At 37.7% G+C, this 14,519-nt stretch overlaps 1 protein-coding gene across 3 annotated transcripts in view; it reads right to left on the bottom strand.

Moving 5' to 3' along the window:
- Window positions 1-193: 193 nt before the first annotated feature.
- The window catches only part of lactbl1b (lactamase, beta-like 1b), a 32,364-nt gene continuing 18,038 nt past the window's right edge, over window positions 194-14,519 (bottom strand). For all 3 annotated transcript variants that reach the window (XM_088616959.1, XM_088616958.1, XM_088616960.1), the window contains 4 exons: window positions 13,818-13,975; window positions 9,353-9,600; window positions 6,782-6,887; window positions 194-5,396 (listed from right to left, as the gene is read on the bottom strand). In XM_088616959.1, coding sequence (XP_088473085.1) covers window positions 4,418-5,396; window positions 6,782-6,887; window positions 9,353-9,600; window positions 13,818-13,975 — 1,491 coding nt within the window. In that variant the 3' untranslated portion in view covers window positions 194-4,417. The remainder of the gene's footprint in view (window positions 5,397-6,781; window positions 6,888-9,352; window positions 9,601-13,817; window positions 13,976-14,519) is intronic.

Here is a 14,519-nt window from a genome sequence, read left to right as displayed (position 1 = left end):
GTCTGATGATTGAACAGGAAAATGCAAATGCAGTACACATTCTTGATTTGGATATCTTTGCACAGTGCAAACTATGTAATGCAAACCACTCAGCAAAGCCTTACAGGTTACAGGTTTTAGTGGAATTTATCATACAACTGTTACTAGAAGCATAACAATAACAAATATACTTGAAATTAGAAGACAGGCTCACTATATTTTAGAAATCTTTTTAATATATACAGTAGTTGTTATTCTCATTAACTTATTACATTATTTTTGTTTTCTGAAAATTGTAAAAAAAAACAAGTGTTTTATACTTTCATGAATTAAAGAAATGAATACATTTAGAAGAAATATGTTTATCGCTTATTCATACAGCTTTAGTTTTCTGGAATATTGTACAGGTTTTCAAGTAAATCACTATGTATCCTTGGATTTTCATCATATCTGTAAATGAGTTTTATTTTTCATATTGAACTTTGAAAAACTATAATTTCTTTAGATGGATACCATGTAACGGACATCAGACAACACATATTGTATATATTGCATTGCTTCTTGTAATAATATTATACTATACCAATTGAACTGCAAAGGTAACACTTAAACCAAAAAAATAAAGTATTTCTATGGATCTGAAGTAATTTTAGACCACATATGTTTATCCAGTAGGTTGTGTAATATCCTTTAATCAGGTTAGAAAACTTTTTTTAGATTTTTATTTTAGAACTTTGATTCACATTTACCCTAGACAATAAAAAACAGAAATATTACTTGAGAAAAAAATGGAATAAACATTTACATTATTTTTCATGTTTTTTTTTCATCTGGGATCAAGGTTAAATTAATAATAGTTTATAAAAACAGAATGTAAGATTACTATCTTCCTAAATCCACAAGTCACCAGTAAAAAGGATCTGTTTATGCATTTACAATTCACCGCAATTTGTATTTTTAATAAGAAACAAAATAGTCTGTGTTACAACCATGACTCTCCTATAATCTTGCCACAACCCACTGAGGCAGTTCCAGTAAAAACCCCCATGGCTGACAGAAATAATTTACAGAAACAGCATGGTGCATGATTAGTATGATTTTCCAGGGAGTTTTAAGGTCTGAGCTTTAAAAAGACATTTCCTTCAGGCTGGAGGTTTCCCCTAATGGAACTGTGGTCCTGAAACAATTCTTCATTTGTGTGCAGTTCCATAGCCTCCTTCATGCTGTGCATGTTCAATTCCTGGCTTCCGAATCCACCAGTGCTTTGTTTCTGAATCTGAATGTCTCCTAACTTCTCCAGTTCATTCAGCACCTTCCATATATTTCCAAATCGGAATTTCAGGGCAAATGTAAACAGGTCATTTGCAACATCAACAGGAAAGCATTAACCAGTTATCAAAATGGTACATATGGATAGTACGGTATCTTTAATGTTAAGCAGGATTAAAATAAAAAATGGTCCAAACTTCAATGTTCCTCCCCAAATAGTGTCGATCGTACGTAGGACTGAAGTCTCTGTTCTAGACAGACCTGTACCTACAATTGAATCTCATTTTACTTATGGCCAGAAAACCTTCCTATAGCATATTTCAATAATGAAGGGAAATGTACAGGAAACAGAACAGAAGTGCCCCATTAAAATTTATTTCACAACTCAATTGTCAAATGTGGTATAAAAGCATAAATGGAAATTTGCAGAATGGAAAATGATGTGCTGATCACTCCACTTTCAAATAAATGGAAATGCTTGCCATAAAAGGTCGAATGTTTCCAAGGGTAATGCTAACACAGAGGAAGTATTTACATGCACACTGATTTTTTTTTTTACTTCCCAGGGATGTGATAGCATAAAGCTTGCTGACCTTCCTCAGTTTTGTGCATCTACTACTAGATCACCATGGCTGAAGGGTTACTTCAACAGCTAATGCTAATCATGCTGTTTGATATAAAATGTGGACAGTTTGTTAAATGAATGAATAATTCCAGTGCCATCTTATCTAAATTACCAGGCAGATAGGAGGAAAGATGTTGGCACTCAGACAAGAAGCTTATTTACATAGGCGTGTAGGTGATTTGAATGCAAATCCTTTCTTGCATCAGAAATGGAGAGTGTCCCTTGTAGACTACAGACAGGTGCTTTTAGGTTAAGCCTTTGTCACACTACAGGACTCGACTTCTAGTCAGAGAGCTTATCAAATTTAACAACTGCAATTGCTGAATCTTGCTGCCTTTTCTGTTCTAGAGGGTGTCAAATTATACAACTAGGAACCGCAGGGGGTGACTAATTACACAATTCCTTCACGACTTTTCATCACGGTTCCAAATCTCGTGTTACGCCGCGAAAGTACCGTGAGGTCACCTCATTTTGGCAGCCAGTCAATGTGGAGCTCACCGGAATAAGAGGAGGAGCACCGCACGAAAGTACAACAAATATGAAATGACAAACACGAAACATCTAACAGACATCTGTGCTGGCTCCAAAGTTCGATGAGCCTCTCCTCCATTTGCACAGTCCAAAACACTCACTTTCTTTCTTTCTTTGCAGCTGCATTGTATGCATTGTACTTCTGGTTGAGCGCTCATTGGATGTTTACTGTCGCAGACACAAGAGCCCACCCCTACGACCAGTTTGAGTTTCTCATAGCGAGTCCCAGAGAGTGGTAGGGGCCGTAAAGAGCACTATGACTGAGTCGCTGGGGGTGTCACACTACACAACTGACGGTAACGGGCGCGCACTGCGACTCTCTACAACTCGCTGTGATTTTCTTACAATTATGTAAAGGACGACTACTACTGAAAATCCTAGGAAAAGTCGTATTATGTGTCACTGGCATTAGGAAGAGCCCTGTGTAGCGATCAAGGCCAAAGGGAAAAGCTTAGCCGAATATTAAATTGTGGAGGACTTAAAAAACTGTAGCAATTGCCTAAATATTTAATGTCCACTCTCAGCTCCCTTTCCCCCAAGAGATTTAATTTCCTTCTCATTTTTTGTTTATGTCAGGTTAATATTTTGATAACTTTCTACCTAATCGCCATGTGTAAAAATAGCACTGCATTTCTTTTATCTCAGCTGATGCGAGGTGGAAACAGAAGCCTACTTTGCAGCCCCTTATTCACAAGACTGAATCTTAAAGAGTGTTCATGACGCACAACTCACTTTTAATGAGGGTTGGGATATGTACTGTGTGAAAACAGTCAGAAGAGAAAAAAGTTTGCTTTCACAGCACTATAAATAACGCTTCTTATCAAGTCTAGGCACTCAACAAGAATGCTAAAACCTTATGCTATTGCTGAAAGCCCATATATTTTGTCTGTATGTTGTTTGCATGCAAGTACACTACTGTATGTGTGGGATGCGGGTAAGTTATATCCCTATGGACACTACCTTTGAATTTTACAAAACCTCAGAACTCAGAAGATGTTTTTTAACATCTTTGGCAACGGTGTTCCAACGAATTTTCTCAATATGGTATTACATACATTTCACATCAATCTAGATGAGAATGAGATCATGCTCTGGTGCCTTTCGTGTTAGTTTTTAATTCTGAAAACAGAAATTTTGAGGCTCTCAGCCCTGCGTCTTTCAATGTACATTGAGCCACCTTGAAAAAAATAATATTTATAACAAATGGAGCTCTGTATAAACAGTGGTATTTATTTTGAATTCATTCTGCTCTTTGAAGGTGAAGAGAACATCTATAAATAAAATCTGAGGACTTGCTTGTATAAATGCAATAAAACTAAGTGGCCTGTAGGGTTTATAGTTTTGGTTGGATGTAAAATGAGTTGGTTGTCTTGACGCAGTCACACATTGACATTAAACATACAGTACCTCACAATTCTCTCAATTCAATATTAATGTACTCTCAGAGGTAAGAATGTGGCACATTAGCTAGAAGGTGTTAGGAAGCAAACATTCCTACATTTTGGTACTGTTGGAGATTTGTGTCCAGTAACTGCTGCCCAGATGAAAGACACAAAACCTACATGCAAGGTAAGCTGTTTTTCCACCTTCATGAGCAGTAACACAATACTTTCAAAAACTGTAGGTGAGCCAGTAGAAAACAATATAGCTCATGATGTCTAACTATACTGCCATAGCCAGGTGTTTATATGTAAAAAAGTATTTGTATCCCCTGAAGATCATGCCTTTGTTCAAACTTCTTATTCCCAGTCTTTAGCACTGTATTAAACAAAGATGTCTTGTTAGGTGAGCAACTGGAATCAAATGTCAAAATATGAAACTGAGAATTTTAAACATTGCACTTTTGTGGTCTTCCACAAGTTTATTATTTTGTCACTGTAAATATAGTTTTCCTTTCAAGACGGCATAATCTTTTAGAGCCAATGGAAATATATACCACTTCTTGTTATTCATATCTCATGACGATCCTTGGCTACTAAGTAGGTACTTTTTCAAAATTTTATTCAGAAGAATTTAGGATGTGAATGTAGGTCTTCGAGGAATCCGGACCACATTGTATGTGTTGAGTCCTGGTGCATCGAAGCCCGGAGACTGACCCTTCTTGTCGAAAGGATAAAAGTTAAAGAGCTGCCCATCTTGAGCTTCCAGTGAAACAGAGGCAGTGCTGACTCGTAAGACACAGGGGTATTCTTTCTCAAAGATAACCTGGAAGACCCTGTCCTCCAGGTAGTTGAGCTTAATTGTCCTATACCGTTCAGGGATCAGATCCTCTATATGTGGACCAAACTGCTGCATGATTAGGACCCCATCTGATCCAGTTTTAATCTCATAGAAGGTGATGTTGCTGTAGGTATAGAAACCAACATAAGGGGCAGGATTGGGTGGAGGTGCCAGAATGCGTCTGGCTTCTCGGAAAGCTGTCTCCATGGCTGGGATTATATAGCTGTAAGTCTTAGCTACCAAGTCTTCCTCTTGTGGCCTGCTTCCAGCCATGAGCAAAACCAAGCCCATCTTTAGCCGTGGCACCAAGGAGAAGGTAGCTGAGTAACCATCCAGATCTCCATCCTTCCGTAATACCTCGTAGCCAAGCTGCTCATTCACCTCCCAGGGAGTACCTGTCCAGTTGGCGAAGTAGTCCTTGTCACAGCGAAAGAGGGGCGTCATCATAACCTTCAGAGTGTCAGGCTCCAGGATCTTGCGGTGATAGGCCCCCAGAAACACCATGGCCAACTTGGCTAGGTCAGCTGCCGTGGAATACATCTGCCCAGAGGGACGGTACCAGCCCAGGTCATAGAGAGGTGCTGGCTGTCCATTACTGTAGAAGCCCACAGCCATCTGGTTTTGAATGGCGGGAGTGATATCAAACCCTGTGTCCTCCATCCCCAGCCGGTCCAGGATGCTGTCAGAGATCCAGCGTTGGTAGTCTGTGCCCACCACCTTATCCGCCAAGACATGAGCCAGAAGGGAGAAGGCGAGGTTACTGTAATGGCATCTTGGGGAGAAGAGAGAAGAAAGAGAGAAGAAAGATCAATTAGGAAATGTTACATGACTTGGGATTCTGTCAAATCAGCAGAGTTTTTTGCGTGAGTATGAAGTCCTTCTATATCTATCAAAGGATGAAAATTTTATCGGAATTGGATTCAAGATAAATCAATTAAAATTATTGAATACGTTGAGCACCAAAAGAAACATATCACTCTATTCAAACATATGTGGTTGTAGAAAAATGAAGTATATGGATATTGGTTACATGTTTTACATGTCCATTGTGATTAAATGATCATGATTGACTTTGACAAACTTGAGTGACTCTGACTCATATATAAGCACTTAATCAGCTCTGTAGTGAAAGATTTGATTGCGCACAGGTAGTGAAGTGATTTAACCTGTTGAATGTCAAGCTCGTCGAAAAATAAAAAAATAATAAGTATGCCTTATTTGTCAAGTGAACAGCACTTTTGTGCATTCAGCATTTTGGAGGCTAGATAACATAACTGCACTTCCAGCTATATTAGGGCTGGTCCTGGCAAAACCTAGCAAAACTTTAATGCCAAACACAGTTCTTCCCAATCTGGTCAGACATGAGACCTCAGTGGGAAGTTTTACAAATACAAATCTCAGTTTTTTGTATCAAAGCCAGATAAAATATATGAATTATACAGTAATTAGTTATCATGTTAAAAAGAAAGTTATATAAGTAAATAAACAAAAAGTATATACGGGTGTAGAACTGGAATTTGCAGTTACAGTTAAGTAGTTAATTCCTCAAGAGGGAATATGTTTAAATCTATGTGAAAAAGGTGATAAATCCAGAGGTGGACCATGACCATATGTACTAAAATTGCATGAACTTTGTATTTATAGTCCAAATATTACAGAAAAATGTTATGCTATTGAGTTGTGAAGTCAACAGATTCAGAATCAGGTGACAGTTACCAACAAAACAGGTGGTTTATTGTGCTGCAAAAAATACACTGAATTTCAATTTATTGAAAAGAGCTTTTAGCTTTTATTGAAAGCTATTTTTTTTATGTCCCTTCACATAATGGGTAAATGTAAAATGTATAGAGAAGGTCTTTATGAGACAGGCCTATATGGTTAGTCTATTCTGAAATCAGCCTGTTTATAGGAGAATGTCGTGAATATTATTTTACAGTTAATGCATGATTAACAAATCTCCTTTTAAACCTCTGGGTTTAAAAGGTTGAAATGGTTGATATGCAGCAATCAAGACACATGCCATGTCAATGGGATCTCACAGGATCCGAGGGTCAGCTGCATTTTCTTGGATCCAGAATCTAGATTTCTGGTTACAGCATGCTTGGAAGCTTTATTGGAAATCAACTGATTCCGTAGGCTTTTCCCTTTTAGCCTTACCTGGTACCTGGGTCAGCGACTAACACGTCATCTTGCAAGAGATTGATAGCAGCCTGTGTCTTTCCTTTCCACAGCAGGTTTGTCGCCCTCAACCGTCTGGGCAACCCTGTGGGTTAAAGTACACACACCCAAGGACACTTAATCCCGGTTACACCCTCTTTACGCAACTATAGCACTGTGTGACTATTCTTCATATCCACAGATATAACAAAAAATGCAGAGGAAAAGGAAGACCTTGAGGCTGTCTCAGATTTCCTTTTTTCCAAATGTCAGCTGTTACTTGTTCTCTGTGCTTAATGGGACCTCACTGATCTTTCCTGTATGTTATCGTTGACAAGGCATCAGTTCTGTGCTTGCTTGTGTCACCACCTCATATTTGCCAAGCAATTAATCCTGTGCTGAGCCTGGGCCTATGGATCAACCAAAACCTTCAGTAACAACCACTGCCTGTCTCTCTCAAGCTCTGAATGCACATATCTTACTGTAAATGCTGCAGATTGCAGTCTTCCCACTAACTCGCTTTAATCCTTGTGCTGGATCTGACCTCAGGACGGATACAGATAATGGACTAAGTGCTAGTTGCTGTCAAGACTCCCCATTTGTCACGGTAAAGAGTTTGCATTGAGATTTGTCACTGGGATATGGTATGTCTCTCCTTTCCCTACAGGTCTGTGATTTTGCACTGTCATTAATTGCTGGGGATTCAGTTGGACCCCAAAAAAGGACTCAAACATTGATTTAAACAAATGTAAAAAATAAAAGAATGCTGTTAATTCAGAAGAAGTGAGCTGAAGATGGAAAACAAACAGTCCAATTTATGACATATGGTACTGTATATAACCCATTAAATTGTGACTTAATAGTACCTGTCCTTCTCTGTTTTATTAGGCTGCTTTACCAGATATGGGACTTTCTTCAAGGAAATATATATATACATAAATAAGGAAAATATACAACATATACATAAAATATACAAATGTAGAAATTAATGTGCTTAAATACAGAAAGAAAGCCTTAAATTAGTACTGTAGATACTTGAACCTTTGTTAGCAAAATATTCGCATTTTTTTCCAATCGATTACATTGAAGCCAAACAAAAAAGATATATGTACTGTACTTATAAAGCATATACAGCAATTATATATTGAAATAAACTTTAGAATTTTGGTTTTAAGAGCAATATTTATGTCAATATTTGTGTCAGATACAGTGAAGTGAAAACATTTTAGAAACTATTTTATTTACGATTTGTTTTTTGTATACTGTATTTAGAGAGACTTTTAGGATGTTTCTTTATAGTTCCCATCTGCAGAGATAAATTCTATTCCTGTATTACGTGTTACCTTGTTAACTGCGTAAATAATGTGTCAAAGTAATGCTGTGATTAATTAAGAAACAGATGTGATTAATGGAAAAGTCCAGAAATAAGGAAATTACCTCAATATGCTTTTTTTATAAAAAGGCTTCCTTTTTATAAACTGTAATATTTTAACAGAGCTAGAATTTAACTGGAGTTGCTCAAATTTGTTACAATTAATGATTTTATTTCTTGAAGTCTAGATGCTGTTTAAAATACCTTAGGAAACTACTGAATTCAACAAAAATAATGTTCAGAACTACAGGACTTAAAATTATATTAAGTTTTTTGTAATTGTGCACATATTGCAACAGAACACATAGTAAAGTAGAACGACAAAGGCCAGCATTCAAACTGTATAATTTATTCATAGTTGTGATTGAGTATGAGGATGTAGTTTTTATGAAACCTTCTTCATCATGCACTGTCATGCCTAAAGTCAGATTTTTCAATGTCCTCTTTCTTACCTTTTGAGTTTTGAAATAACTAATATGAGTTAGAATCAAAAACTAAGTCATCGCTTGAATTTGTCCATTTTAACCTACTGTACCAGTACTGTATGTCTTTTGAATGTGGGAGAAAACCCATGTGTCACCATTGCAAACCCCTTCTCTTAAGGGCGCTCCAGCCCTTCCTTGTTTGTTATTCATTACCCGCACCTGCTCCCTGTTCCAGCCCCTTTTCTGTTCCCCCTTAAAAGCCAGATGCTGACGCCAATCCGGGCTCTGCATTGGTTCCCGCATCATGCGAGCCCGGGACCTGGATGTGCCTGGCTCCGTTATGGTTTTAGTTTCTGTTTCTTGTTCCCGTTCCCGTGCCCTCTGCCAGTCCCGACTCGGTTCTGGTTTTTAATCGTCTGTCTCGGATGGATTGTCTGGCCTTGGACTTTTGCCCTGTTTATGGAATTCTCTTTGGATTTGGACTCATCCCTGGATTGTTTGCCTCGGTCACATCTCCCCCGACCACCAGCACTCCTTGGACACGCCCCCCTGTTTTTATTCCCGTATCCTGCATGCTTTTTTTCCCAGTGTTTAGGGTCCGGAAAGAACGCTTCGTGACACCATGCGAATGTGAAGGAGAACATATACTTTAAACTTCACGCAGATAGCACCCCAGGTCCGAAATCGAACCCATGGCCCCAACAGCATGAGGCAGCAATGCTAACCACAGTACCACTGTACTGCCCACTTGAGGGAACATTCCCTGGTAATTACCGGAGAGCTGGCTTGCCATCCTGCGTAGCGTAACTGAGGAGGTTCTGATCTGCACTTCACCACTGTCCAGAAAAATCAGCCCATCAGTGATATACTTAAGCTCTGAGTCTCGGGATTTCCCCAGGGGGTTCTTAATAGTAAAATTCTCCACGTATTTTTCCAGAGGGTCATCCAGGGAGCCCACTTTGCCTTCCTCCCAGAGACGGTAGAGCATCAGCGTAGGGAAAATCTTTGAGAGACTGGCGACCCTGTAGCACACACAACACAGATATGTGAGTCACAGAGACAAATTCATTAACATGAAAGAGACCTCCACTCATCTGCAGAATTCCTTTGTGAAGAAGTCTCTTTACCCACAAAACAATTCCAAAACTTTCAATATGCTTAATTCCTGTGTGCTGCTATTCCTAATGAACTGTACTTCCCCTGAAGGGAACATTTACCACTTAAATAGTCTGTCAACAAGGACTTCACACTTTTGCCTTTTTGACAAGGACAAGTCTCAGTTATGTGATATTTCATACATACAGCTCACTCCCAGTGCCATAAAATGAACACAATAATAGGCTTAAAAATAAATCATGACTGGCTTATTCATAAGTTCCCCCACATTTAATTAGAAAAATAGCGTGCCTGAAGGCAAAAGAGCAGATGTTTCAGCAAATCAGTGAATTTCCAGGTCTTCCATTAAAGGTTATTAAGTGTTGTGTATGAGTCAGAGGTTGACTAATCAGTGGCTTACATGTAAGGTGGCTGACACACAACATGCTTATGTGTTAAGCTAATGGCGCCTGATCTGCTCCATTTCTTCAAACTCCTTTACCTCGTGGTGTCCCTGGAAAAAGGCTACTACGCCTTCATTAAAAATTATATCTGGCAATGAGTGATGCTGTTTACTCTAATTGTGAGAAAGTGAAATGGCATGTTGAAAATTCAGCTGCCAAAAATAACAGTTGTGTAAATATTGACATTCAATGACATGTCCCTGTCTGGTATACCTGAAAAATATAGTAACAGAAAAAATACATCCATAGATACTTTGCAGCCTGCAAGTAAAGATTAGTAGCCCCAGTTATAGCAATATCTGTAAATCTTCAGTTTTATCTATAATAACAATATCCTGACAAACATTTTTGAACAAGAAACTTTGACTACAGATAGCAAAATGCTATTTCTCATAATCAAAAGTACTTGAGCTGAGGGGGAATATCATTCCCATTGTTAATCGAATCATTTCCCATGGTACAACAGTATTCCCCATTTACAAAGAGAAGTGGTCCCTTGTTAAGAATGTTCTTAAGAGATTGTTCCCCTTAAAACGATTCCCAAATGGATATCATGTATGAAATCCATTACTTGTCTATTAGATCCCATTCCCTCTGCTTGATTTCAATTATTTTTCTCTACTTTCTGCCTTGTCCTTAACATAATAAACGAGACCTTGAGCACTGGTGTGGTACCAACGGCTTTTAGTTTGTTATAATCAGATGACATCACTCATGTTGTACTCAGTCAAGAGGGAAACTCCTTGTCCTCCAGACTGACGAAGCTTCCCCCCATACACCTTCTTATACATTGAACAATTATCAAAAGCATGAATGTGAAAAGTACAAGTTCTTAGTTATTTTAGATCCTAATAAATGTGATTGTGGGACGAATGTGTTCGAGTTTATATGGCATAACTCGCCTAGCTGAGGCAGCCTGACCATAATAATGAGACAGAAGGAACCTTCCCTCACTTTCTCGAGGAATGAGCCAGGGAGCTGCGGCAAGGGTGACAATTGTGTGACGGGAGGCATGCAAGAGAAATCCACAAAGGAAAGTCCAGAAGGCAAGTTGTTTACATATGTTGGAGAGCGCAAGTAGGCAAGATAAGAACCTAACCTTCTTCCTGAGTATCAGTATGAGCTCGAGGACTGAGTATGAAAACTGAAGCAAGTTTACAAAGGAGGTTCGCATCTTGGCAACTTCCAATAATTTACAACATTTGGTTTGCTAATTTGAAGATCCTTAGTCATTGTCTAACAAAAAACAGTAAATCTGCTTTGGCATTATGAAGGAATTGTTAATTAAAAAACCTCCATGCACAGTTGCAAATATGCCTGCACATTAATCTGCATCTTTATGTGGTCATTGGAAATTTTTAAATGTATTCAGATTGCCCATCTCATTAAAAGACTTAAAGCATAGTTCCTGGTCTATAACTGGAACAAATCCAATTATATAAACTCAGTGATACATGACTGTGATTTATATTACAGTTTATGTAAAAGGACACCAAAATTTATTCCTACTTGTTTTGGCAACAGCCACAGTGCATCTACATTAGCATGGGAAGGACTTAAATAAATTAAATTTAAAATGCTAAATGGAAACATCTAATGTTATGCATAACATAGCTTGAACAGACTTATATGGAACTTCAGAATAGAAATAAATTCATAAATGAATGATTGTTTAATTTATTAGGCAGTTGTAATCTCTTCCAAGTTAAACCAGCTACTGAGAACTCATTAAGGTTAAAGAAGGTTAAAATTACACTGAAGGTTGGAGTTTATTACCATTTAAAGCAACATTCTTTTAAGAATAATCAACAGGGAGATTCATTTTCCAGAGACAAAAGCCCTGTTTAAAGAACATAAAAATTGGGGATTTTAAAATATTAACATTTCTGAATAATAAAAAAATCAGATATGCCCCACCGGCACAATAATAATAAAATTCAGAAAGGAACAGTTGTTGTTTTTTCTGCAGCTCAGAATCTCATTATCAGATTCAGCATTAAAGATTAAAGATTAAAGAAGTCTAACTGTAACCTGGATATAACTTTTCACAAAAGGTTTCCAGTCTGAGACTGTGGCTAGCATGCCATTTTACTAAAATTAAATATATATACAGTATAGCTCTACATCTAAGGAAAGCACTTTTCTTAGCTCTCTTAAAATAATGAAACCAGTGCTCCTACTGTATGTGCTATGGTCATCCTCTTTCAATAAAATAAAAATACATTATGTGTACCAGAAATGTAAAGTGTATTTCATGTATATATCTTTTTTGGTTCCAAAGCATACATCCTTTTAACACAATTTGAACTGTTATCATTATTATGCTATTAAATTGGATGCTGTAAATGTGATTTTACTGTGTGATGTTCAGTTTTTCTATGTTCAAAAGGAAAAAAATATAGAGAAAAGCTGAAAATTTAGATCACATCAATACAAGTGAAGCTGTGGGTTATAAAGTGGAATTGTTATTTCAAAAGCTTCAGATAATTCTTTTTTCTCAAGAAGAAACAGAACTCAATTGCCAATTGAACACAATTTAAATCGGCAAATCACACATCCTTAATCAGTTCTGCAATGTCACACTTATCCTGTGTTGGGAAAATAGTTACAAATTATTATGTAAGGGAATATTTAAGTTAAGATGTTGAGGAAAGATTCTTTTAAGGAAGCAATGTATTACATTATGCAAGACTTATACATACACTAAACAGAACACGGTAACTGATTGTTTTTTTTTACAATTTTCACTCAAGTACTTTTTCTCATACAAGTAGCTTGTGATTTTACATCAGCGTTACTTTTTAAAAATTGCTGTCCCCTACAGAGATCTTAACTGTTAGTTCCTTTTACTAACTTCATTCATACTGGTTCAAACCACAATAAAGTCAAGCAAAATCACATCTACAGTAATTGTCTGAGATTGCCTAAGCTAGTATCTAATCAACAGGAAAAAGTCTTAGTGTGTGTTATTGAGAAGTGTTAAGATCACCTGCTGCATTTCATTACTATTGTCTTAAAATTGTCTCATTCTCTTCTAGCTGCTCAGGATAATTAAAATGAATTCAGTACATCAATTCCTCCTTTAACACTTTGAATAAAATAAGATAATTTGCGATTGTTTCTTGAATGAATATGCATCACTAATTGGATTTATAAATATCAGATACATATGCAGACTACAGAATTAATCCTTCTCTCCCTGTACTAATTATACTGACATGCAAGTGAGTGAACCTAGCTCATCATGCATATCATATACCATGTCACTTGGTTTGACAGATACTTGAATATCGTCTATTTTGTCAGATGTCAAAAGATGTCTGCCTAAGAATCCCGTCTGCTTTGTAACTTTTCCTTTGTTCTGACAATAAAAGGCATTGCAGAAATGTGAGCAACAAAACGTGGGGTCGACTCTTTAAACACATGTTGTTTTACATAATTTTGGTAAAATCATCAGTTTGCATTTGCTGAAAAATACTTTAATAGAATAAATGGACCTGAAATCCATCATTGATTCTGTTTTTAGGTAGGAAATTGATTTATCCTTTCCTTACCCACTGTGCTATCTATGATGAAGTCTAAATAAGTCTGTCTTGTAAGGGAACAGTGCACAGTGAAAAGTGAAGTGATCATAGTGAGGACAGAAAATCTTTGCATTTGTCAGTAAGACGACTTCATACCTGTAGATGGTATATTCATTTGGTGGGGGAGAGAAGGGGTCAGAGCCGTTCTTCTTGCCAAAGTTTCCAGTCCACAGTACAGTGTCATTGAAAATGACTATGGCAGATAGAGACGGAAGACTGGTGGAGTGAATACTGTGCCGAAGAAGCATGTCCACCTGTTAGGAGAAAGCTTGCTGTGAATATCGTGAGGCAGGTTTTCACAGTATTGGACTGCAAACACAGCATTTCCCTTTGATTTATCCAGCTTTTGACATGTAATGTACAAGAAAAATAAATGCATCTCCATCAATGTCTCATGGGCTGAAAATCTCTATCAGGGGAGGTCACAGCCTGGAAGTGGCTGGCCATGCGTAACAACCCATGTATCTCACTCTGTCCCTTTAACAAGGCGTAGGCCCCCCGCTGAAGCACCTAACCAACCAGCTTACCTGTTCTGTCACAACCCCCAGCACTTCCCTGCTTTAGGACACCCTGTCAGAACACAAACTGCTCAGTATTGGACATTTTCTCCTGTTGAGCTGCTTTCTCCCTGCGCTTCATCACTATTACTCTTTCTGGCTTTTTTGGACTCTCTTCCCTTCGACCTCAGCTTACTGATTTCATCTCTGGTTTTGTTACTCTTGGCTTTTTGATACCTGGCTTCTTGAGCTCTTTTTGACTATGGTTTGTGGATTTCGTCTCGGACTCCATACACTTGGC

This window comes from Lepisosteus platostomus, chromosome 23, assembly GCF_059453375.1.
Source record: "Lepisosteus platostomus isolate fLepPlt1 chromosome 23, fLepPlt1.hap1, whole genome shotgun sequence".
Taxonomy (NCBI): Eukaryota; Metazoa; Chordata; class Actinopteri; order Semionotiformes; family Lepisosteidae; genus Lepisosteus; species Lepisosteus platostomus.
Note: the sequence above shows the minus strand (reverse complement) of the source record. Positions and strands in the feature narration are given on the sequence as shown.